The 25425-nt window shown below is 36.4% G+C and overlaps 1 protein-coding gene across 5 annotated transcripts in view; it reads right to left on the bottom strand.

The window, feature by feature from the left end:
- Positions 1-25425, bottom strand: part of LOC127857140 (Fanconi anemia group I protein-like) — a 102534-nt gene that overhangs the window by 57866 nt on the left and 19243 nt on the right. For all 5 annotated transcript variants that reach the window (XM_052393516.1, XM_052393521.1, XM_052393518.1 and 2 more), the window contains 10 exons: positions 24870-25035; positions 20442-20530; positions 18438-18570; positions 17203-17295; positions 12485-12621; positions 11461-11635; positions 10571-10658; positions 7740-7941; positions 4097-4214; positions 338-460 (listed from right to left, as the gene is read on the bottom strand). In XM_052393516.1, the coding sequence (XP_052249476.1) occupies positions 338-460; positions 4097-4214; positions 7740-7941; positions 10571-10658; positions 11461-11635; positions 12485-12621; positions 17203-17295; positions 18438-18570; positions 20442-20530; positions 24870-25035 (1324 nt within the window). The remainder of the gene's footprint in view (positions 1-337; positions 461-4096; positions 4215-7739; positions 7942-10570; positions 10659-11460; positions 11636-12484; positions 12622-17202; positions 17296-18437; positions 18571-20441; positions 20531-24869; positions 25036-25425) is intronic.

Below are 25425 nucleotides of genomic sequence, written 5' to 3'. Positions count from 1 at the left end.
TGACAAGACTGCTTTTTTTGCATAATCCCAATAGTGCTCTCTGTCCACATTATAAAAGCTCAAGTACTTTTGAGTTATTGTTGGATCCAGATTTAGCTTTCAATTACATGTACTTGCGTAACCATAGCAAACACAATTTTCCTAAACAAAAATTGAATAACACGAATATTCCCATATGACTCTTTACCCACAAAAACCAAGATTCAGAAATGTAACTTAATAACTTTTTGAGTTATCACAGGATTTAGAGTCATACAGACACAATGACAGACCAGGGGCAAACCTGAACTGACTCTGGTTAAATCTGGTAGGGATTTAATGAGGAAGCATTCCCTACCTGATACAGGAGTAGCCTGACATCGGCCTGTTGTGAGAGACATCTTCTCAGGTTGCCTAGGATCTCCAGACAGAGGGCCTCGTTGCTGGACGGGTTAACGCGGTGGTGGACATCCACCTCAACCTGTGAATAATACAATTGTCTGATCTTTTATACCCAACACAATTTTCCCTACAGCAGCTCTCTTGGTGGTCATGAGGTGTGATAATTAAAAAAATCCTTGAAGTAAGATTTGTAATGCACAAAAGCAAATCCAAAATTGAGTTTTGGAGTGAACAGCACGATTCCAAATTCATAATACATAAGCAATTTATAAAAAAACATGACTATTATCACAGCTCTTTTTTGTCAGCTATATATAAGGGCACATAACTTGAAATGTGTTAAAATCTATATTGCCAATCAACACGTCAAACAAAGTGTTTTTTTAAAATTTAATTTCACTTTAAACCCTACTCAAGTGTGGATGTAATTCACTCCAAAAACTTCAATAATTTCACATGGACTCAAAAATTGACAAACAGACAGAAAACGTGACTTCAATAATTCCCCCCCAAGCTACATTTGCAGGAGGTATTATTAACAATTATTACCAGACATGAATTCATCCACGCAAGATAATAATACAAGACGGCCATCAGACCCTAAGATGCTCACCTGAAAGCCAAAGGAACTAGACTATTCTGAAAAAAATGCAAGCTGATTCATGAAGATTATTTTGGACCAAAAAAGTGACTTTTAACATGTTTTTTTTATATTTGACCTTGTGACCTAGTTTTTTAGCTCATATGACCCAGCTTCAATCTCTGGCAAAATTTCATTGGGACAAATGCTCTTACCAAGTTTCATGAAGATTGGCCAATAAATGTGGCTAATATAGTGTCAACAAGTTTTCACTAAAGCCATATAAGGACAACTGTCTCACCCCCTGGTGGCCATGTTTTTCAACAAACCATAACCATTTTCAAACTCACTCAAGCTATTGCTAGAACAAATGTTCAGATCAAGTTTCATAAAGATTGGATAATAAATGTGACTTCTAGAGTGTTAACAAGGTTTTTTAGTAAATAGCCATTTAAGGAAAAATGCCACGCCCCCTTGCGGCCATGTTTTTTAACTGATCTCAACCATTTTTGAATTTAGCCCAGATATTATTAGTTCAAATATTCTGACCAAGTTTCATGAGCATTGGACCACAAATGTGGCTTCTAGAGTGTTAACAAGGTTTTACCATACAGTAAAGCCATATAGGGAAAACTGCCCCGCCCCATGGCGGCCATGTTTTTCATTAAACTGGAACCATTTTCGAACTCGTCCAAGATATTATTGGGACACATGTTTTGACCAAGTTTCATGATTGGACTAAAAATGTGACTTCTAGAGTGTTAACAAGGTTTTACTATAGCCATATAAGGAAAACTGCCACGCCCCCTGGCGGCCATGTTTTTCAACCATCCGGAACGATTTTCGAACTCGTCCAAGATATTATTGGCTAACATGTTCTGAAAAAGTTTCATGAAGATTGGACTAAAAATGTGACTTTTAGAGTGTTAACAAGGTTTTACTATAGCCATATAAGGAAAACTGCCACGCCCCCTGGCGGCCATGTTTTTCAACCAACCGGAACCATTTTCGAACTCATCCAAGATATTATTGGGACACATGTTCTGACAAAGTTTAATGAAGATCCGACAAAAAATGTGACTTCTAGAGTGTTAACAAGGTTTTACTATAGCAAACTGCCACGCCCCCTGGCGGCCATGTTTTTCAATCAACCGGAACCATTTTCAAACTCGTCCAAGATATTATTGGGACACATGTTCTGAGTTAGTTTCATGAAGATTGGACAATAAATGTGGCCTCTAGAGTGTTAACAAGGTAAATGTTGACGACGCACGACGGACAAAAGGCGATCACAATAGCTCACCATGAGCACGTTGTGCTCAGGTGAGCTAAAAACATGCATGCCCCCCCATATGGGCTCTACGTTGTAGTGACAGCCATTGTGTGAATATGTTTTTTGTCACTGTGACCTTGACCTTTGACCTAGTGACCTAAAAATCAATAGGAGTCATCTGCGAGTCCTGATCAATCTACATATCAAGTTTCATGATCCTAGGCATAAGCGTTCTTCAGTTATCATCCGGAAACCATGTTACTATTTCGGGTCACCATGACCTGAAAATCAATAGGGGTCATCTGCGAGTCATGATCAATGTACCTATCAAGTTTCATGATCCTAGGCATAAGCGTTCTTGAGTTATCATCCGGAAACCATTTTACTATTTCGGGTCACCATGACCTTGACCTCTGACCTAGTGACCTCAAAATCAATAGGGGTCATCTGCAAGTCATAATCAATGTACCTATGACGTTTCATGATCCTAGGCATAAGCGTTCTTGAGTTATCATCTGGAAACCATTTTACTATTTCGGGTCACCATGACCTTGACCTTTGACCTAGTGACCTGAAAATCAATAGGGGTCATCTGCGAGTCATGATCAATGCACCTATGAAGTTTCATGATCGTAGCCATAAGCGTTCTTTAGTTATCATCCGGAAACCATTTTACTATTTCGGGTCACTGTGACCTTGACCTTTGATATAGTGACCTGAAAATCAATAGGGGTCAACTGCGAGTCATGATCAATGTACCTATCAAGTTTCATGATCCTAGGCACAAGCGTTATTGAGTCATCATCCGGAAACCATTTTACTATTTCGGGTCACCGTGACCTTGACCTTTGACCTAAAAATCAATAGGGGTCATCTGCGAGTCATTATCAATCTACCTATCAAGTTTCATGATTCTAGGCATAAGCGTTCTTGAGTTATCATACAGAAACCATTTTACTATTTCGGGTCACCGTGACCTTGACCTTTGACCTAGTGACCTGAAAATCAATAGGGGTCATCTGCCAGTCATTATCAATCTACCTATGAAGTTTCATAATTCTAGGCATAAGCGTTCTTGAGTTATCATCCGGAAGCCATTTTACTATTTCGGTTCACCGTGACCTTGACCTTTGACCTATTTATCTGAAAATCAATAGGGGTCATCTGCGAGTCCTGATCAATCTACCTATCAAGTTTCATGATCCTAGGCATAAGCGTTCTTGAGTTATCATCCGGAAACCATTTTAATATTTCGGGTCACCTTGACCTTTGACCACAAAATCAATAGGGGTCATCTGCGAGTCATGATCAATGTTCCTATGAAGTTTCATGATGCTAGGCCCAAGCGTTCTTGAGTTATCATCCAGAAACCACCTGGTGGACGGACCGACCGACCGACATGAGCAAAGCAATATACCCCCTCTTCTTTGAAGGGGGGCAACAATATAATAAAATAGCAATAATTTTAACCAATATATTTCTGTTCAAAGACAGAGGTGCATGCAACAAAACATAAAGCTCAAAATTAGAACCAGGCTGTAAACCATTCACTGGAAGTAATTTAAGAGAGTATTATATAAGGTTCCATTCTTGATGTAGAGAACAACTAATTTATTAACAACACAGCCCAAGAGACACATTTTACATACAGACATGTCAGATGGACGTAAACATAAACATATTATGACACTTTTCACCCAAACTGGATTAACATTTAAAAGAGACTCACTTTAAACTCAAAATTCCATACAAGCCGAAAGTCATCCTTGATATGCCTGTGCGTACTGCACAGGCTAATCTGGGAAGACACTTCACGCCCATGCATTAAGCCTGGTTTTCACAGAACGAGGCTCAGATCTCACCTGACTGGCAGAGAAAGACGGCTGGCTAGCCTGGCTGGAGCGCAGGCCCCCCAGGACACGGAAATGCTTCAGGATCATCAAAAAGCCCCCTGCCCCGATCTTACGAGATTCTAGCTGTCTGAAAGAGGATTCACATAATTAAACACAACTGAACCGCACTCTGGCAAAATTGGGGCTCAATGCATGGGGCTTTATATTACCCTTAACTGGATTTACACTAAGAAGACACATCCTTTAAACGCAAAACTACCATGAAAGCGGATATTGTCATCCCTGATTTGACTGCAAACAGCACATGCTAATCTGGGACAATACTTGACGCATTTGTATTAAGCTTGCAGGCCATATGCACACCACAACTACTTGTGTCAATTTAAGACGACACTTTTTACATATGCATTAAGTCAGTTTTCCCACAACGAGGCTTTTCCCACATTACTCACAAAAAGGCAAAATCAAAGGCAATTTATCAGTAATTGTAATTTAAGATACTTAATTCCTTTTATGTAGGAATGCAAGAGGTTACAAAAATCATTAACCGGTTAACCTTTTTCCGTAACCGATTATTAACCAGTTATCCGAAACACCTTATACGTAGTTAAAATGATTAAAAATGTCGTACCGCTCGAACCGCTCGGTAGAAACAAAAGTAATTTCAAATTTGAAATCGCTTGTGTTGATAACATGCCAGTTTCGTAATAAAATGTTTTATACAATTTATTTTAATAATTTTGTAAATGTATGCTATATATTTGATTTATTTTTCCTGCGTAAATGCAAAGGAGTGAAACATTGAAGAACTACGCAATGTTCATCTTTACGTGTTATTAACTGTTTTTGGTTGGGCAGCTTATATTACATTCGGGTCGTATTGCTCACAAAAAATAGTGCGTTCCTTTGTTCATTCTGTTTTAATTTTTGAAACGCAAATTGGCTCAATATAGAAATGTGCTTTGCCCTTTCAATTCGACGTAAAGTGGGTCATGTGTGTTCAACGATCCGCATCTCTTCTTATTCGATAATTGCATATTTTGTTGTTTGCATTTTAGCGTCTGTAGCCGAAGTATTGTCGTTTGATGTTCATTATACAATTAAACAAGAGATGTGTTCGTCAGAAACACTATGCTCCCTACTGCGCCGCTTTGAAATAAAATTTATATTTATAATTTGGCAGGTATAGAAATCATCTCCCTTTCAAGCTTATTACTTCCCTCGGATTTGTATTTTTGACCTTAGACCTTGAAGGATGACCTTGACCTTTTACCACAATGTGTTTGTCAGAAACACAATGCCGTCTACTGCGCCGCTTTGATTTATTTAACAAAAATATATAATTTGGCAGGTCAGATAATTATGTCGATTTAAAGCTTATTACTTCCCTTGGAATTGTTTTTTTCGACCCTGTGACCTAGTTTTTGACCTGGCATGACCCATATTGGAACTTGACCTAGATATTGCCTAGATACAACTTCTGAGCAAGTTTGGTAAAGATCGGATGAAAACTATTTGAACAAGGGCTGTTTGTAAAACATGCATGCCCCCCATATGAACTGTCCGTTGTAGTGGCAGCCATTGTGTGAATACGTTTTTTGTCACTGTGACCTTGACCTTTGACCTAGTGACCTGAAAATCAATAGGGGTCATCTGCGAGTCACGATCAATGTACCTACGAAGTGTCATAATCCTAGGCAAGTTATCATCCGAAAATCATTTTACTATTTTGGGTCACCGTGACCTTGACTTTTGACCTTGTGACCTCAAAATCAATAAGGGCCATCTGCGAGTCATGATCAATCTACCTGTGAAGTTTCATGATCCTAGGCATATGCGTTCTTGAGTTATCATCCGAAAACCATTTTACTATTTCGGGTCACCGTGACCTTGACCTTTGACCTAGTGACCTAAAAATCAATAGGGGTCTTCTGCCAGTCATGATCAATCTACCCATGAAGTTTCATGATCCTAGGCGTATGCATTCTTGAGTTATCATCCGGAAACCATTTTACTATTTCGGGTCACCGTGACCTTGACCTTTGACCTAGTGACCTCAAAATCAATAGAGGTCATCTGCGAGTCATGATCAATCTACCCATTAAGTTTCATGATCCTAGGCGTATGCGTTCTTGAGTTATCATTAAAAAACCATTTTACTATTTCGGGTCACTGTGACCTTGACCTTTGACCTAGTGACCTCAAAATCAATAGGGGTCATCTGCGAGTCATGATCAATGTACCCATGAAGTTTTATGATCCTAGGCCCAAGCGTTCTTGAGTTATCGTCTGACAACCACCTGGTGGACGGACCGACCGACCGACAGACCGACATGAGCAAAGCAATATACCCCCTCTTCTTCGAAAGACTGACTGACGTACAGTGCGAAAACTATATACCCCCTTTTCTTCTAATACCCCCTTTTCTTCGAAAGGGGGCATAAAAATGGGGGTAAAACAAAGGACACGAATGCAAATTAAATTAATTTTGAAAGAAATGTAAGTTAATTATTTAATCAGTTCATTTATTTAATAGCAAAGTAATTAAGTATTGTGATCTCAAGTACTGATAGTTACGTATGTTTGTTAACGTACCATAGCGCGCAAATTTTAAGCAATTACACAAATAGTAAATTTCACAGTTTTATTTAAAAAAAATATTTTTAATTGATATTTAATTATTTAATTAGTTAATAATTTGCTTTAAAAAAAAAATAACACTTGCATCAGACGGTTATGGTGGAATCGTTGGACGTAAATTATAATAATAATATTAATTTCTGATAAACAAAAACGACGTTAACTCGACTACATTTTAACTACAAATGCAATTCTTGATAAAATTGTTACTTATTAACACGGAATTTTCGCGAGCAATCAGTGTTGGATATTGGTTAACAAAACACCAAAATAAGCCGTCCAATGTTTCAACTGTTTTTTATCGCGAGTTCAATAAACGTGTCAATTACGTCTTCGCTAATTGCTCCGACTCCCCGCAGTTCGCTAGTTAAATTTTCGCCAGTCAAACAAAACAATAGTGTCAGTTATCAAAACAAAGCTCCTATTTGTTATCGCAAAGGCATTGATTTATTGCTTTATTACTTTGATTGTTGACACGTTATTTATAACCGTCGATGGTGCGGCATGTTGTTCTAACTAGTAGCCAGCGCAAGTTGGCAGTATGTCACGCGCAAAAGTAAAATCTTATGATTTATTCCATGACAAAAACATATTCAAATATTTTTCCAGGTTAACCTTTTCCCAAAAATATAACCGGTTAACTGGTCGTTTCGGTAGGTTAACCTCTTGCATCCCGACTTTTATGAGTAATCCTTTCATCCTTTTTACTTAATATAAACCCTTTACAACTAAGATACATATTTTGACGCATTTGTAGTCCCTTACAAAGTTTATATTTAAATTAAGACCTTTCTTACTAGATTCAAGTTTTTAAGGCTTCATCTCCAAACCTTAGATACTGATAAGCAGCAAACGGCATAAACCCTAAACAAACTGTGAGTTACTTGCAGGCTTAACTCGCAGACCTAACTTGCAGGCTGTTCTGGTTTTATGCTGTTTGCACATAGCCATTTTCACTTTGCTTCTAAGTGGGAAAGGGCTAAGCCCAGTATTCCCAGATCAGCTCCTATACCTGGCAAACATGGCCTTCCTGAGAACAAGCATGAGGGCATCCTTGAGGCTCATGCTCAGCTTCAGAAGGGGCTGAACGGCCCCTAGCAGCCCCTCAGCCGACCCAGGGGAGAGCATGGACAGGTAGTCAAACATCTCACGGATCTTGGCCGTGTTGTCTAGCAACATGGAAGGGGAGGCAACAACTATGTCGCCCAATAAACCTGCAAACAGGGACATATGTATATGTTCTTGGCCGTTTTGTCTAGATACATGGAAGGGGAGGCAACAACTATGTCGCCCAATAGACCTGCAAACAGGGACATATATATAGGATCTTGGCTGTTTTGTCTAGATACATGGAAGGGGAGGCAACAACTATGTCGCCCAATAGACCTGAAAACAGGGACATATATATAGGATCTTGGTCATGTTGTGGGGCAACATGGAAGCGGAGGCAATAACTCCAAACAGGGACAAAAATAGTTTACTATTCATTTTAGCTTTATCTTGAGCAACAAGTGTGATGCATTCTCTCAACCATGAACTTGTGTTTTATTAGTTGATGGTATTTATGCCTTATCAAATTTAAGCAGAGGAAATTTAATACTAGATTGTATGACAAGATGTCGGTCTGCAGCGAGAAAAAAAAAAGGTGCAATTATGATGTGCATGACAAAATATTCTCCAATAATTATTATTCAATGGACGCCATTATCCAATATGATTAGGATAACAAATATGAAACATTTAACAATAAATAATATTCAACAATCATGTAACGGGCCACCATAATTTAAATATAAAATATAAGGCCATTAAAATTGTAGAATTTTAGTTTCACATTTGCACTGTTAACTGCAGAATAGTACTTATTATAATCAAGAAGATATATGAGGTTTAAATTGACAACAAATTCAGGTTTTTTTTTTAGAAAAAGGGGAAGACGCTGGGTGAAAGGGGAAAATAGAGTGCGAAATAGAGCTGCAACGATTCACCAACAGCTCGATTTGATTCGATTTCGATTTCAGACACTCCGATACCGATTTTTTCGATTTGATTCATCTTCAAACCTAGTTTTATCATATATTCACTCTTATGCCTCAAAATTAACACTTTTGTTCAAATGTGATTTCAATAAAACACATAAAAAAGAAAAGCAAATTAGGAATTTTAATATAAAAACTTCTGACTAGAAGATTGTGTTGATTAAACAATAATATAAAAAATAAATAAATAATCATAAGAACGTATCTGGAATCAGTTGAATAATAGTACTATCACTATTATACTTTTACCCAAAACCGCTATAAGCATGTCTACTATTGTGCCATGACAGCATCACCTGTTACCTGTAGGACAAATCACATTCTCTTATAAACTTAACAAAATTCCAACAGAAATAGAACTACTTTTCTGGCTCGCGACTTCAGTAGTTGCACTTGTGCGACCTCTAAGTCTTGCTAAATCAACGTTATGTTTGCGTTTGACATGTTGCATTGGATTAGTGGTTGAGCCGGACTTAGCGTACGCCACATCCGTGAAGCATAGTTTACTCTTTGCTTTATCGGTAGGGCTACCATCCCGAAACCCAAAATACTGCCACACTTTTGATTTTAGCTTCTTAGGCGAATCTGATAATTTCAATTTGTCGGCAACAACTTGTTCAGCCATTTTGACGCTTTTTCCGAAAGTAGACTGTTACGCGCTTATTGATTGGATGACTAAAGTAATAAGCAACCAATCACGCGCTTCGTAATTACAGGTAAAGATAAAACATTCACCTTCCCGTATCAATAGTCAGAATACAGCGTGCTTTACGTATCTATGTATATATATGTATATATATGTATATATGTTAAAGAATCGAATCGAATTTGGTACGTTTGGAATCGTAATCGAATCGAAGCATTTCGAATCGATTTTCGATGAATCGGATCGAATCGTTGCAGCTCTAGTGCGAAAGAGACATATTTGGGGAAAAAATAAAAACTGTTTTAATCAAAGTCTATAATTCATCTTCTCTGATTTTAGGTTTTTTTCACCACTGTCTGAGGCTCTGGTAAATGTGGGCATTCCCAAAACAAAAAAAACCGTCACCATTCCGAATCAAATCTAGATGACATTTTTCCCAATTACAAAAAGTAGTTTTCTGTCAAAATCATAAAAAAAACTTGAACAAACAATAATGACATTTAGAGTGACTTCCCTTTATCCATTACATTATATAGCATGCGCTATACAACTCAGATGTAAGCACATTTAGTTTGAGAATTCTTCTACCAACATTAACAGCAATAAAGTGCGAAAAGTTCCGCATAACTTTGCAAACATTAACAGGAACTGCAAACTACACATTCTAATCCAACTCCGTATATGCTTAATATTATTTCAATTTTAACGTGTTTTCGCGACCACTGCAAATGAGCTAGTATTGCGATGGATAATTAAGCAATCAAAATTAACAATATTCGATTTAATGCTTATATAAATTTAAAAAATGATGTTTTGGTGAAAAATGATATTCTTGGAGGGATAATTTTATTTTGAAAGGAAAAAATTCTGGAAGGGGAAGACGCCGACTATCGGCGTCACTTTCTAAGTAAAAAACCCCCTGAAATTTGAAACATCTAAATAAATGTTAAACATACAAATGTACATAGTATTATAAAGAATACCAAGACTTATAATAACTATAAAAATCACATTTCAGATATTATTTGTTGTTGGCCTACTTGGAAATCATAGCAGTTGGCTTATTAAAAAAATGCATACAATACCTGATATGTCTTCCACAAAAGGTATGCAATTTCTAGCCTATTACCACTTCTATCAAATATTTCTAACTCCTACCCAGAAAGTGGTTGACAGGTGTGGTTGCCTTGGTGATGACACGGTTGAAAATCTGATCCAGGATTTCACTCCTTACCATCTCATGGGCCTAGCCAATAGAAACAGTTCATGAGCTTAGACAATAAAAAACAGTCTGTGGGCCTAGCAAATAGAAACAGTTCATTGGCCAAGCCAGTAAAAACAGTTCATGGGTATAGCCAATAGAAACAATTCATAGTCTTAGCCAATAGAAACAGTTAATGTAATATTATCTCAGCAATAAATTTGTCAGTTAAAAATATCCTAGAAAAACCCAAATTAAAAACACATTCCAACATAAGATATGTATTTATTTAAGTGACAAATCAGTCCAGATTTTAACATGAAAATCATCACCAAAACATTATCCAGCAAAAACATTATTATTTGTAGGGCATTAATTTGTTCATGAGGTAGATTGATCCAATTTAAGATCCAAATGAATTATTACTCGCAATGTTAACATTTTTAGATGGAATTACCGTAGGCATTACATACATGTACATCTAGTTAATAAGCATGCAATAAACAAGAACGCTTACTGTCATCTCATACATTGGATAACCAAATGGCATGAGATAAACAGGGAATCTCTCCAGCATATTATTCCCTCTTTCCCTCCGAGATTAGGGATATGTATTACTAACACATCGCAAGACTCTTTGCCAAATCATAAATCCACCAATTAACAAAATTGTCAAAAAAACACAAGAAATGTTATGCCAAAAAAGAAAATAATTTCCCAGTTATATTCAGTTGTTAAAGTTTTTAGTAATTTTACAATACATTTCCTAGTGACGTATACTTTAAATCACATACCATCATTAAACCTCAGTTGACAAACCACACAAACCAGGTGCACTGTGCATTACCTTAAATGTTTTCAGCAGGATCTTGGCCCCAAGTTGACAAGCCTCATGGGAGGGGCCTGACAAAAGGGTGGGGACCAGGTCCAGACGTCCAAATGCAGCCTTCGGCCCGAACGAGTCCATGAGTATGAAGCCCAGCTGTACCAACCCCTGGATCACATGGTCCCACCCAAATGTGCTGCAACATATGATTCGATCAATGATGGATCCAACTATTATTTTGCCCATTTGGAAAAGTATCAGTATAGCGCACACAATTTAGCGTGGAAAACACTGAAAATGGGAAAATTCACATAATGAAATATTCAGATTTGGCACTATGGCTGTCTTCAATATCCTTGTACTAGATTGCATTAACCTTTTTAAATATTCTTTAACATTCCTTCCTTGCTTGAACTGTTCTGTCCACAAATGCTAATCAGGGACAACACAATCAACTTCTATGGTATTTCTTGCTTAAAGAAGTCACTAATTGGCCAAAATCGCGTTAAGACTGAAAGTAATGTACCTGATTAGGGGCCAATCTGGGACCACACTTTACGCACATGAATTAAGCCCCATTTTCCCACGCACATGAATCAAGCCCCATTTTCCCAGAGTGATGCCCATATGTTAAAACAAGATGTGTTTGTGAAACACTATGCCCCCCCCCCATATATTTGACTTTTGACCTTGAAGGATGACCATGACCTTTCACCACTCAAAATGTGCAGCTCCATGCATATGAGAAGTTGTTGTGAAGTTATAGTGTATATTAAAAGAGCGGTTTTGACCCATATATTTGCATTTTGACCTTGCAGGATGACCTTGACCTTTCACCACTCAAAATGTGCAGGTACATGAGATACACATGCATGCAAAATATCAAGTTGCTATCTTCAATATTGCAAAAGTTATGGCAAATTTTAAAGTTTGACGCAAACGAACAAACCAACCAACAAACCAACAAACAAACCAACCAACAGACAGGGCAAAAACAATATGTCCCCCAACTGGGGGGCATAACAAATCCAAACAAACAAATGACCTGTTTTTCACGGTCTGCAGGATGTATTCCTCCACTAGACTGGTCTCTGGTACTATTTCCTTCACCCAAAAAGAGGTGGACTGCTTCTCAGCATCCTTGAAGCTCTTCAAGATGCTCGACTTCAAGAACTCATAGATCTGTAGGAAAACAAGTATCAGTATTTTTGTATGCCTTGTATTGGCTCAGTGTAATTATCCTAATGGGTATTAAATAATAATCAATTCTCTGATTGCCTTGAGCAAAAAGGAGTAGAATCAGAGAATTGCCTTGTAATACAGTATAGTGTAAACAAACATTGATTATGCATTTAAGCTAAATTGTTAGCTGTGTTTCTTATGGTAATTCAATTCCAAGTCAGCATATCCCAGGGGTGACAAACTCACATTTGAGTTATGGTAGTCAACATTTGTCCATGCTTTTTATACGGAGGACATTTGAATTGTCCAAGAAAATATAGAGGCCCACCACATATTTTGTAGGCAACTGACAAATGGTCCCCCTGTTAATTTCCATCCCTGATCTTCAGGTTATAAATTAAATATTGATCACAGATGTCAGGGCTCTCGCAGGGTTAAAATTTTCTTGACAAACCATTTTTGCGATTTAAAAAAATGTGTCAGCACTTTTTACAAATAAGATCTATTTTGTAGCCATTCTTAAATCCTAGTCTTTGTTTAGCGAGAAATAAGAGAAAATCATTTTTCGCCACTTGTTTTCAAAAATTGAAAGATTTTATTGCCACTTTTCTAAAAATTTTGTATTTGGCGACAAATGCTCATGGTAGCGGGAGCCCTGGATGCCCTTCTTTCAATACATCTTGTATAAAGGACAAATTCATTTCCTCAGAAAATCTAAGAGAATACTACAGATTGAAGGAAACATAGACTTAATGGCTCCTATTAATTTCCTACATGTATGACAAGAGATGTACTTAAAATTAGGACAAATTAAACCAGTTTCAATTGGACTATGTATTTTAAGGCCAGCAGTTATACAGATATTGCACACAAACATTCTGAACCAGCCTGATCAAGCTTGAGTCATACATGGTGCTGCTAGAGTGGAAATACTTTTTTGTTAAGATTTGACCCTGTGACCTTTGTAAAGATTTGACCCTGTGACCTAGTTTTTTAACACAAGTGACCCAGATTCAAACTTTGCATAGCTTTTTTCCATCAATATTTTATCAAGATTTGATTGTGGCCTCTTTGGTAAAGAGCTGAAAGTTCAACACGCAGATCACAGACGGACAGACTCAATACATGCATCATTAACTAAAGCTCATTTTTAGTACTAAGTACTTAAGAGAGCTACTTTGGTTTCCCCAAAAATGACGATGAGACGAAGACAATTTGCAAGATCTATCAACATAGTATGGGCATACATGCCAGAAATTTTCAGGTCCGAATCGGGACATTCCATTCAAAATGTCGGGACATTTGACCAAAAATCGGGACACCTAAAACGATCAATCATGCCACCTTTACTGTAGTCAGTAATCAGTATATTACTTACAAAACATCATTATTTCTGGCAAAAATTGATGATAAATGTGTTTGAGAATTTCATGAACACAGACGTTCACCATTTTCCGGAAGTAAACACACATGTATGTGCACTATGCGGACGAATCCATGACGTGAAATTTCAGGGCATGCCTATTTGACATCCATTTGGGACAGAGGCAGGTGTAATCGTTCAACGTGATGTGCGCGCATCGAGCACTGTTTTAATTCAACCAATCATCAATTAACTCTAAATTTAGATTGGTGCAATATGTACATATTATTTTCTGAAAATCAGTCAAAAACGAAAGTAAATATATGCGAAACATCAATGTGTACCGGTAAGCGCTCAATTTGTTTATTTATTTATTTTTTTATTCAATATAAAACATACAATGTATACATGTATATTATCATTTAACAGAGTGATACCATGTAGCAGCAATAATGGTTAAACATGTTATACAAGATATGCTAATATATATATTTTTTGACCTTGTGGTTTCCTTTTCATTAAAAAAAGAAAAAAAGGTTAATATTTATTCTTTTTCTTTGGAAGGATGTGGAAAAAAAACAGAAAAAAACACACAAAAACAGAATACTTATGAATAAGGATGAGTTGTGGGTAGAAAGCAAACTGGACGTGTTTATGAAAGTTTAATGTGTTTTCATTTTTGTTCAAATATATGAAGTGTATCATTGTTAAGGGCTATTTCTTTTTCAATCTGGATCTTCAGTTTTAAATAATTGATAAAACAGTTCATTTAAGGTCTTTGTTTTCTGTATTTCATGCTGAATATAAAATATTTAATTAATATAATTATGTAAGGCCATCCTTAAAAATTCTTTTGTTTGGCATAACCCGACCGACCCTCTAAAATCGACCCGACTGAATTTTTTTTTACTTTCCAAAAAAAATATTTTGCTTCTTTCCGCTAAATTTGTCCTTTCCGCTTTTTATCCTTTCCGGTTATTTGCGTCATTTAAATGAATGCTCTTTCAAGGATATCTAGAATAGCAATGAACAAAACGCGTACCCGTATTTATTTGAGTCGCCTTTTAATTTGACATATGCATATGCGATTAATTAGACTTTAAATACTATAAAACCGCTCTTGTTTTTCTCGTATCCCTTTAATTAAAATATGCTGCTGTCGTTAAGGATAGTTTGGGAGTAAAAAAAAAACAAATTCATTAATTATCACCATTCAATTCAATTCGGCAATCGGCAGAGATGTGTAATATTATCGCCATATAACTAATTAATTAATTATCACTCTTTAATTCAGATCAGTAAATATTCGGTAAAAAGATAAAAAGTGGTCAGCTTAGAAATATTTATTGACGTTTTTGTTTTATTTGCTTATCTCTTTATACGACTTTCAGACAAGTCGCTATTTTGGAGGCAGACGGCAATATTAAATGTGTATTCAAATTATACAACATCTGCGCATGAATGACCCAATATTATCCGATAGCTCCACCCATTCTCACGTTTCATTCGACAACGTCATGTCACGTGTAAGCGAGCTCAATGCTGATTGGCCAGCTACCATGTGCACTTCATTAACATTAAGGTCAAGCAATGTCTAATCGGGTACAGACCAGGTTTCGCAAACTGTTCGAATTGCAAACACTTTCATTGAAACAAGAGAGACAAATATAGAAAACCAGTCTGCATTAGAAAGGGCGGATGTTTTCAACGAAATTTTACTAGATTTTCGCAATTGAGATTTTTCTTGAGCCGAATTTTGAATAGTTTTGCAAATGACTCAAATGGCGAATGACAGCGCAAGAATTGCAAACGTGTTATTATTGGAATAAATGCTCACTACTACAGGGCTCGCGCTGTCGTTCGCCATTTGCGAAAGTATAGCGAATTTGGCTCTAGAAAAATATAATTTGCGAATATGCTTAAATCTCATTAAATTTCATTGAAAACATCCGCCACTTTAATCCGGAGTGTTTTTTTAAAACTATTTTTCTCTTTGTTTCCATGAACAATTTAAAGCGCATATGGTAGCGGGCCAATCAACATTGAGTTCGCTATCGGGTAATATTGGGTCATTCATGCGCAGATAATGGAATACACAGTTGATATTGTCGTCTGCCTACAATATAACGGCCGATGGCAAAAGTCGTATAAAAAATAAGTAAATGAAAAGAAGCTCTTTATAGAAAAAAATAGACTTACGAATACACATGCGGTGATACGGACGGTGCAGAAAAATCTTTACCAATTTCCTTTCATGAGGCAAAAGACGTTGTGCTCAGGTGAGCTAAAAACACCATGGTGTGAAAGCCCGATAAAATCAATAATTTGCCGATAGATCCCTAATAAGGTGTCAAAAACAACACTGGATCACTCGACTAGTAGATATTGTTTGTTAATAGGGGGCAATAAAGGGATTAGCAATGGTAATTTAAGCCAGACAGAGCTTGATTAGCGAATTTAGTGTGAACTTATAGAACGTAGGTTGTTTTTTACGAATGTTGGGACAAATTGTGTCACATTGGGACACCGGGACATACACCTTAAAAGCAGAACTGTCCCGCCAAGATCGGGACGTCTGGCATGTTGTTATAATAACTAATAAAAGGCTGTTTATTGTTTTTTATCCTTATCGGTCGCATACCCTCCCTGGATCAAAGTGCGGAAAGTATTGAAAAAGCTTTACATGCCAGATCTTAATCGATACAAATGCGAATGACAGTTTTGCTCATCAAAAAAATGTGAATGGGTACTGTCACAAATGTGTCAACTGTTGACTCTTAATTGTTCTACTTAAGGATTTTATTGGTACTAGTCATGTTTTCTCAAAAGTTTCAAAACTGTGTTCAAAGTTTAAGCAGTTCTAGTCAGTGTTTTGTTATTTCAAAGTCTTATATTTCATATTTTCAGTATGCAATGATACTCAATTAATCAAACTGACAAATACTCATAGTTTCATACTATATAATGTCATGTCAAGTTGTCAGTATTACTTTTGTTCATTAAAATTCATATTCGCGAATAAATACACATATTCGCCACCCTGTATTCGTAATACATATCGTATTTGTCACCTATTGTATTCGTTACAGCCCTAGTATATAAACTTGCAAAAAAGTTTATCTTGATTGCTTGCTCAGGGAGTAGCGGAAGCACACTGATGCGTCAGTAAAGTACCACATTTGTTTTAATTCAAGATAAAAGCCATAAGTGCCTCTTACCTGATCCTCAAAGCGGTTGATTCTGGCTAGAGACAGGGTCATAGCTAAGCTGAATGGAGACAGGATCTTTGCTACACCGCAGTTCTGGTAACCCTATAATCATTGTTTAACAACTTGGTATCACAAGATCTATACAATATTAAAGTAGCATTGATAAATCTAATACACTGCAACTCCAATGTATTGCGGTTGGTGGGGGTCCAAAGATCGCCACCGTGATATATCCGGCACGCGATATAAATTGTCAGTTCATTCATGCATGTAAATGTATACATTGACATTGTTTGGCAATTTCAAAACACGATATTTACCTACCTCATTGAATATGTTTATACATTGGTATAAAACAAAACATTATTCCATGTAAGTATTTTCAAATGCGTATAATAAAATTTGTAATCCGAAAACCATTGCCAAGTTTTACTGTTCAAGAAAGCATGCACAAATTAGACCCCCATGTACAATATGACATCATTCATCCTCATGGAAAGCATGGGCTTTCAAAGTAGTGCTTTTTGACAAACTGAAGGATTTCTACCTCTGAATTAAAAGCAAGTATGTAGTAAACACTGTATCTAACGCGAAACGATTGTTGAGATAAGTAAGTACTGACCTATGACATTTACAGTTCTACTTGTATACACCTTCATGTGTGGACTGGTGTGTATTCCGCAGTTCAAAGCAAATTCAATAGTGAATGGTGACACCCGAAATAACCTGTGATGTTTGGCAAGTGGGGTTATTGTTTATCGCAGTACACAAGTGTGAGTGACAAAACTGGATTAATGAATGTCGGATTATACAAAAAATTAAAATGGGTGGAAAAAGGGTAAAATACTAGCTAGAATCGCTTTTTCTCAGCAAATTCTCAGATTAAAACATGTCATTTGGGCGTCATGCAGATTTTTGGGAGACATAGCTGATTCAGGATATATTGGACACGCGATATATCAGACCGCGATATATTGGAGTAACAGTGAACTACGGAGGTGATCTTGTATTGGAGGATGTTTGTGTAGCAGGGTTCGGTATAAGGAGAACTTGTACCGCCTTGCTATATGAGCTAGCTTTTATAGCGACGCGTTAGAGTGTCTGCCTGAATTGGAATCGGGAGTTCTGGGTTCAATCCCCATTGTGGGCAGGGATTTTTCTGGCTGGGTTACAAACATAAAAGCATAAAGAGACATGGCTTTCTCTCTCTTATAATGGGTCTTAAGCAACAAAGCCATGCAAACCTTGAGACATTTGATGAATTCCCTGCCCAGCTCCTGATGTTCCTTCACAGCCAGGCTAATGTGCAGGATCACGGTGCCTTCAGTCATACGCAGGGACTCCACATTGTCACTGCTCATTTCTAGTACGTCTTCACTGAAATCAAACACCCTCGATTCAATAGACTTTACACTGGCTAGTTAAACATACATTCCTTTTCGCATAAAGGATTTATTTCCTAATATCAAATATTCTCAAACTGACACATTTTACAGCTAAGCTAAATTAACAAATATTAAGAACTTTTTATTTTTTGAAATTCTCAATGTGTTTAAGCCTATATTAATGAAATAAAATCAGACAAAAGTGATCTAATACCTTATGATGGATTTTAGGGTGGTCACTTTACAACTAAGATGGATCTTAGGATGGTCACTTTACGACTAAGATGGATTTTAGGATGGTCACTTAACAATTCAGATGGATCTTAGGATGACCACTTAATGACTAAGATGGATCTTAGGATGGTCACTTTACGACTAAGATGGATCTTAGTATGGTCACTTTATGATTAAGATGGATCTTAGGATGGTCAATTTATGATTAAGATGGATCTTAGGATGGTCACTTTACGACTAAGATGGATCTTAGGATGACCACTTTATGACTAAGATGGATCTTAGTATGGTCACTTTATGATTCAGATGGATCTTAGGATGGTCACTTTATGACTAAGATGGATCTTAGTATGGTCACTTTATGATTAAGATGGATCTTAGGATGGTCACTTTACGACTAAGATGGATCTTAGGATGACCACTTTATGACTAAGATGGATCTTAGTATAGTCACTTTATGACTAAGATGGATCTTAGGATGGTCGCTTTACGACTAAGATGGATCTTAGGATGACCACTTTATGACTAAGATGGATCTTAGGATGACCACTTTATGACTAAGATGGATCTTAGGATGGTCACTTTATGACTAAGATGGATCTTAGAATGATCACTTTATGACTAAGATGGATCTTAGAATGGTCACTTTATGACTAAGATGGATATTAGTATGGTCACTTTATGACTAAGATGGATCTTAGTATGGTCACTTTATGACTAAGATGGATCTTAGAATGATCACTTTATGACTAAGATGGATCTTAGGATGGTCCCTTTATGACTAAGATGGATCTTAGGATGGTCACTTTATGACTAAGATGGATCTTAGGATGGTCACTTTATGACTAAGATGGATCTTAGGATGGTCACTTTATGACTAAGATGGATCTTAGGATGGTCACTTTACGACTAAGATGGATCTTAGGATGGTCACTTTACGACTAAGATGGATCTTAGGATGGTCACTTTACGACTAAGATGGATCTTAGGATGGTCACTTTACGACTAAGATGGATCTTAGGATGGTCACTTTATGACTAAGATGGATCTTAGGATGGTCACTTTATGACTAAGATGGATCTTAGGATGGTCACTTTATGACTAAGATGGATCTTAGGATGGTCACTTTATGACTAAGATGGATCTTAGGATGGTCACTTTACGACTAAGATGGATCTTAGAATGATCACTTTATGACTAAAATGGATCTTAGGATGGTCACTTTATGACTAAGATGGATCTTAGGATGGTCACTTTATGACTAAGATGGATCTTAGAATGGTCACTTTATGACTAAGATGGATCTTAGGATGGTCACTTTATGACTAAGATGGATCTTAGGATGATCACTTTATGACTAAGATGGATCTTAGGATAACCACTTTATGACTAAGATGGATCTTAGAATGATCACTTTATGACTAAGATGGATCTTAGGATGATCACTTTATGACTAAGATGGATTTCAGGATGGCCAATTTACGACTAAGATGGATCTTAGGATGGTCACTTTACAACTTAGATGGATTTAGGATGGTTACTTAACGACTAGACAATTGTTTTTAAGAAATCTACATTACATCAACCATAGAAAATTAATTGTTCTATTGTGATTCTGCATCACACTACCTGCATTCCATTTCATCTGCTGGTTTCTGTTTGCTGTCCTGCTCCGAGAAGAATTTGATGATTCCTTCTAACACCAGCTTCTTGTGGCCCTGGTAAACAAGAGGGCACAGTAGTTGGGGCGACAATAATTTTTTTTTAGAAAATTTCAAAGGGCCATAACTCTATGAAAAATCATCCGACCAGAACCTGCTGATAATATGCACATCTCCTCTTGGTAGTGAAGCTTCCCATAAAGTTTCATTGAATTCCGTCATTAGTTGCTGAGAAATAACCTGGACAAAAATTGTGCACGGACGGACAGACAGACAGACAGATGCACACACGTACAGACGAAGCGGCGACTATATGCTCCCCCCAAAATAAATTTTGGGGGAGCATAAAAACAACAACTGGGGGTTTAAAAATCCCATGCCAAACTCCAACAGATTTTCTTTTAGCAACATCAAGAATAAAAATACATGCAACAATTTTCTTTCTAAAATAATAACGTTGCAGATACTTCCTATTAATTACTTATGCTAATGCTAGAAAGTTGGTTAAACAACCATTGAAAATAATTTTGTTATAATCAACAATCAATGTTTCTTTATTGACACTATGCAAGGAGGTTTAAAACCAAACCTTAATAGGTTTTAAAGCCTTTAAAACGACAAGGACAATATTTAAATGTTTTATAAGCCATGTCAATTAAAACAATTACTTTAGTAGTTTTTGAATGGCTTTGAATATGGTAAATCAAAGCAAACTGTATGATCAATTTCATCAATACTTAATCCACATTCAAACACAGCTCTTACTTTAAGCCTATTTATTTTAGTCTGTTACATAAATAGACAAAGGCTTATTGAGGTGTTTTTGGGTCTGTTGAATGGGCATAACCAGTACTTTGAATATTATGGAATTATCTCCCAGAGTGGAGATCAAACCCAGGACCTCTGGGTCATTAGGCAGACACAGGGATTTTGCTGTTGATGGCAATTGTTTCCAAATGTGACAAATCTGCATATTCGGCAACAATTTTTTTAAGTGCCCAATATCAACGCTGACAAAATAATTATTGACTGAGGTAATCTGTATAAATAGAAATCTTGTGTAGGAAATCAATGGAGCATATTTAGACACCCCATTGCATTCGAACAAGCCCCAAGGGCATTGTTTGTTATCATATCAATAATTAGTTTTTCTAGATGAGAGTGGCATGCTGTGAAAGATTATCTCTGATGTCATGGCATCTGTTTCACGCTTGGTAAGGCAGACATTATAATGATCTCAATTTCATCACTATCGGTTTGTTCAATATATTGATTTTTAATCCAAATACAGATGCAAATAAAACAAGAGGGCCTCAAAGGCCCAAAGTCGCTCACCCGAGATACAAAGGAACTGACCTGCTCTGTGCAGCCCAAGATGTCATAAGAACAAATGTTCTGAACAAGTTTCATTAAGGGTGTCATGATACGCTCACCTTACGATAGGATACGCATCGCGGTACAGTGTGTACGATACAATACGTATCGCGAAACGTATCGTCAGATGGAAACAACAAACAAACTATTTAAAACCATTTATTAATTTTATCTAAAGACCTCTACTTATGTGTCATATAATATACAAAAAACCATATAATGTCATGAAAGTACACAAATTGACAATTAGTTATTATTATTCACAAATCTAAAACTTTGATTAAATATGAACACGAAATTATGAATATGTTTAAAAAATACGGACTGCTTTATGTTTCTTTTACTTCGATAGATTTTTTAAGTTAAAAATAAAACGTGTTTACCAACTAGTCAAACTGGCTATCTTTGCTTGTGTCGTAAAAAACTCCAAGCGCAATTAGTAGAACCAGTCAAATATTGCACCTTGTTTCGTGACGTAGGCGACACAGCACATTTTTGAGTGGTTAAATTTAATTTTAATGGTTTCAAAGAATTTGCGAAATTCTCAGCGGAATCACAAAATTACAGCTCCTGCTTAGGAAATTCGTTATATAAAGCAAATGTTTATACGAAATAAACGCCTACCACTTTCTTACAGATAACACAAAATGCTTCCATATTTTTTATTAGAAGCTGGCTGGAGGTGATTTCAATTCAACTTGCGCCATTTTGTTTGGGCGAATTACAGTTACTACCCTTGAAATGCGTCATGGAAAATGCCGTAGCGTACCGTACGGACTCGGAGGCGTATCGTGAACTGTACCGAGGGGAGACTATTACGATATACCGTCCCACGGAGTACCGTGACACCCTTAAGTTTCATGAAGAGCGAATTATAAATGTAACTTTTACAGTGCTAACAAGGTTTTGCTACAGCCATAAAAGGATAACTTCCCTGCCCCCTGGCGGCTATGTTTTTTTAAACAGACCAGAACTATTTTCAAACTCATCCAAGATATCATTAAAACAAATGTTCTGGCCAAGTTTCCTGAAGATTGGACAATAAATGTGACTTTTAAAGTGACAAGTTTTTACAATAGCCAAATAAGGAAAAATGCCCCTCCCCCTGATAGTCATGTTTTTCAACCAACCGGAACCATTTTCAAACTCGTCCAAGATATCATCCAGACAAATCTTCTGACCTAGTTTCATGAAGATAACAACTAAGTTTTAACAAGGTTTTACTATAGCCATGTAAGCAAAAATGCCTCGCTCCCTGGTGGCCATGATTTTCAACAGACCAGAACCATCTCAAATCGTCCAAGATATTATTGGCACAAATCTTTTGACCAAATTTCATGAAGATCAGACAATAAATGAGGCCTCTAGTGTGTAAACAAGGCAAATGTTGACACTGTACACGGGACAAAAAGGCGATCACAAAAGTTCACCATGAGCACATTGTGCTCAAGTAAGCTAAAAATTTTTTTTTTAATGTACTGTCAGTTTATTCTGAAACAATCTGACTTACTGCATGGAGAAACTCATGAAACATATGATCTGTGGATGGGTGTTATTTCTGAACTTTGTCACACTGCTAGTCCTCAGTCATGACAAATTTAAAATCAATGGCCATTTAAATTTTATTTCAACACATAAAGATCTTATTAGGAAGGGCAGTTAAGCACCTGCAAGTCAGGTGTTATGTTGATATTGTCATATATTTTTCCAGCCCAATGAAACTTTAAACAATATTGAAATTAGTTCAAGGCTCTATAAAGGTGACAAATCCAATTATTATGCATATCAAATGGTCTGATTTTTACTGGATTTCAATTACTCTTGCATAAAAACTGCTAATAAAACAGCTTAGGTACAACGTTGTCAAGAATTATGGAAGATAAACCTGTTTCATAATTGGAAGAAATGTTTACATTTTTGCAACTAACGTGATGTGTAGCCTCAGAGCGGTGACATATGCTAAAAATAGCCGAAAGAAAATTCCATTTTAATTCTATTTTAAACAACTTTTAACCAGCAAAAGGTACCTTATTAGATCACTACAAATGTTTTAACCATTTAGAAGAGACCTACTTTGTGGGTGATACCAGAAAACGTTAAAAATCATCGTTAAATAATTGGTGACCTGAGTCACTTTCACTTTCTCTTTTCCGAGTAAACAGCAATGTAAATAAACTGATTGTTTGTAAACACAATTGACTTGGAGGACACTTTATTTTGAGCTCAAAACAAGTTGTTTTGCTTATTTTTCATTGTAATGTCCAATAGCATATATCTATTGTTTTTTGATAACCTTTATGAATAAAATATGAAAAAAATATTTAAAAATCGGTAAATAATTACCGATCTTCACCTTTATGGAGCCTTTAATGATTTAAAATAAAGTTTTGTAAAATAAATATCTCCTATTATTAACAATTATAATGTAAAATTGTATTCACGAGAATGGAGTTTGTGGTACTTCATATTCACAATTATGTTTATTTAGACTCTTGAAATGTGGCAATATAAATTATCGTTTTAAATGAATATTATTATTATTAAAGACAAAAATTATCTCCACCTTTCAAACGTCAAAATTAGGTGCAGGGGTTTTTCTAGCCATTTTAAGAAAAGGAGTCTGGTTAAATTGGGATTTTTTAAATCAATAAAATGGCAAATTTGGAGATTTGTTATCGACACAATGGATCAAAGTGGGATTTATCAATAAATATTGACATATTAGGACAAAATAATATAAATTATAATTAAATACTTTGTTAGATGCTTATGAAATAAAATTGAGACATAATATTAATTGGACACTTCTTTGTAAAACAAAAATATAAAAAAATATAAAAAAAAAGGCACTTTTTTTTTACAATTTCTGTTTGGGATAGAGTCTGTTTGCTTTGGATCGGGTCCGTTTAACCGCCTTTTTTTAATAGCAGAAAAACTCCTGAAGTGGCACAAACTTTTTCTGACTCAGTGATAACCCAATGGACACCATATCAATTATGCCACTGCAACCTCAATCACTTACCTTAGTACACAGCAAAAGTAGCTGATAGACCAGTGCTGGTATGTCAGACATGTCCAGTTCACCGAACATGCGGAGAATTTTCTCAATGACAAATTTCAGTTCCTCGTTAGATAGCGGGACATCCTTGAACATGGCTGCCAGGTTGATGACACTTTTTGGATCCCATCTGAAATGTGTGACAAGAATCATTAGGCAAGTCGGAAAAATAACACTCTTCTTGTTGTGATAAAAATATTACTGTAAAACAAGATGGACCTACAGCACTTAAGCGCTTACCTGAGTAAAAGGTAAAAGACTTGACATGGTGTCCTAGATTTTAACCTGGCCTTTCATTGTCAAGATTAACATTCCTTCCAAGTTTCATCAAGATCTGACCAGCAAACTGTTATTCAAGATAAAATTCTGATGCTCGTAACTATGTCAAATATCAATGGAACAGAACAACAAGAGCACCGCATAGCGGGTGCCAACGCTGGGCTCTGGGTGCAGTTTTGAATAAATGAAAGCTTGTCAGAGACAAGGGACAAAATTGTCACAAAACCAGGTTTTCATTGTG

The sequence above is a fragment of the Dreissena polymorpha genome, chromosome 14, assembly GCF_020536995.1.
Source record: "Dreissena polymorpha isolate Duluth1 chromosome 14, UMN_Dpol_1.0, whole genome shotgun sequence".
Taxonomy (NCBI): domain Eukaryota; kingdom Metazoa; phylum Mollusca; class Bivalvia; order Myida; family Dreissenidae; genus Dreissena; species Dreissena polymorpha.
The sequence above is the reverse complement of the archived record's forward strand: the minus strand, read 5'-3'. Positions and strand labels throughout refer to the sequence as shown.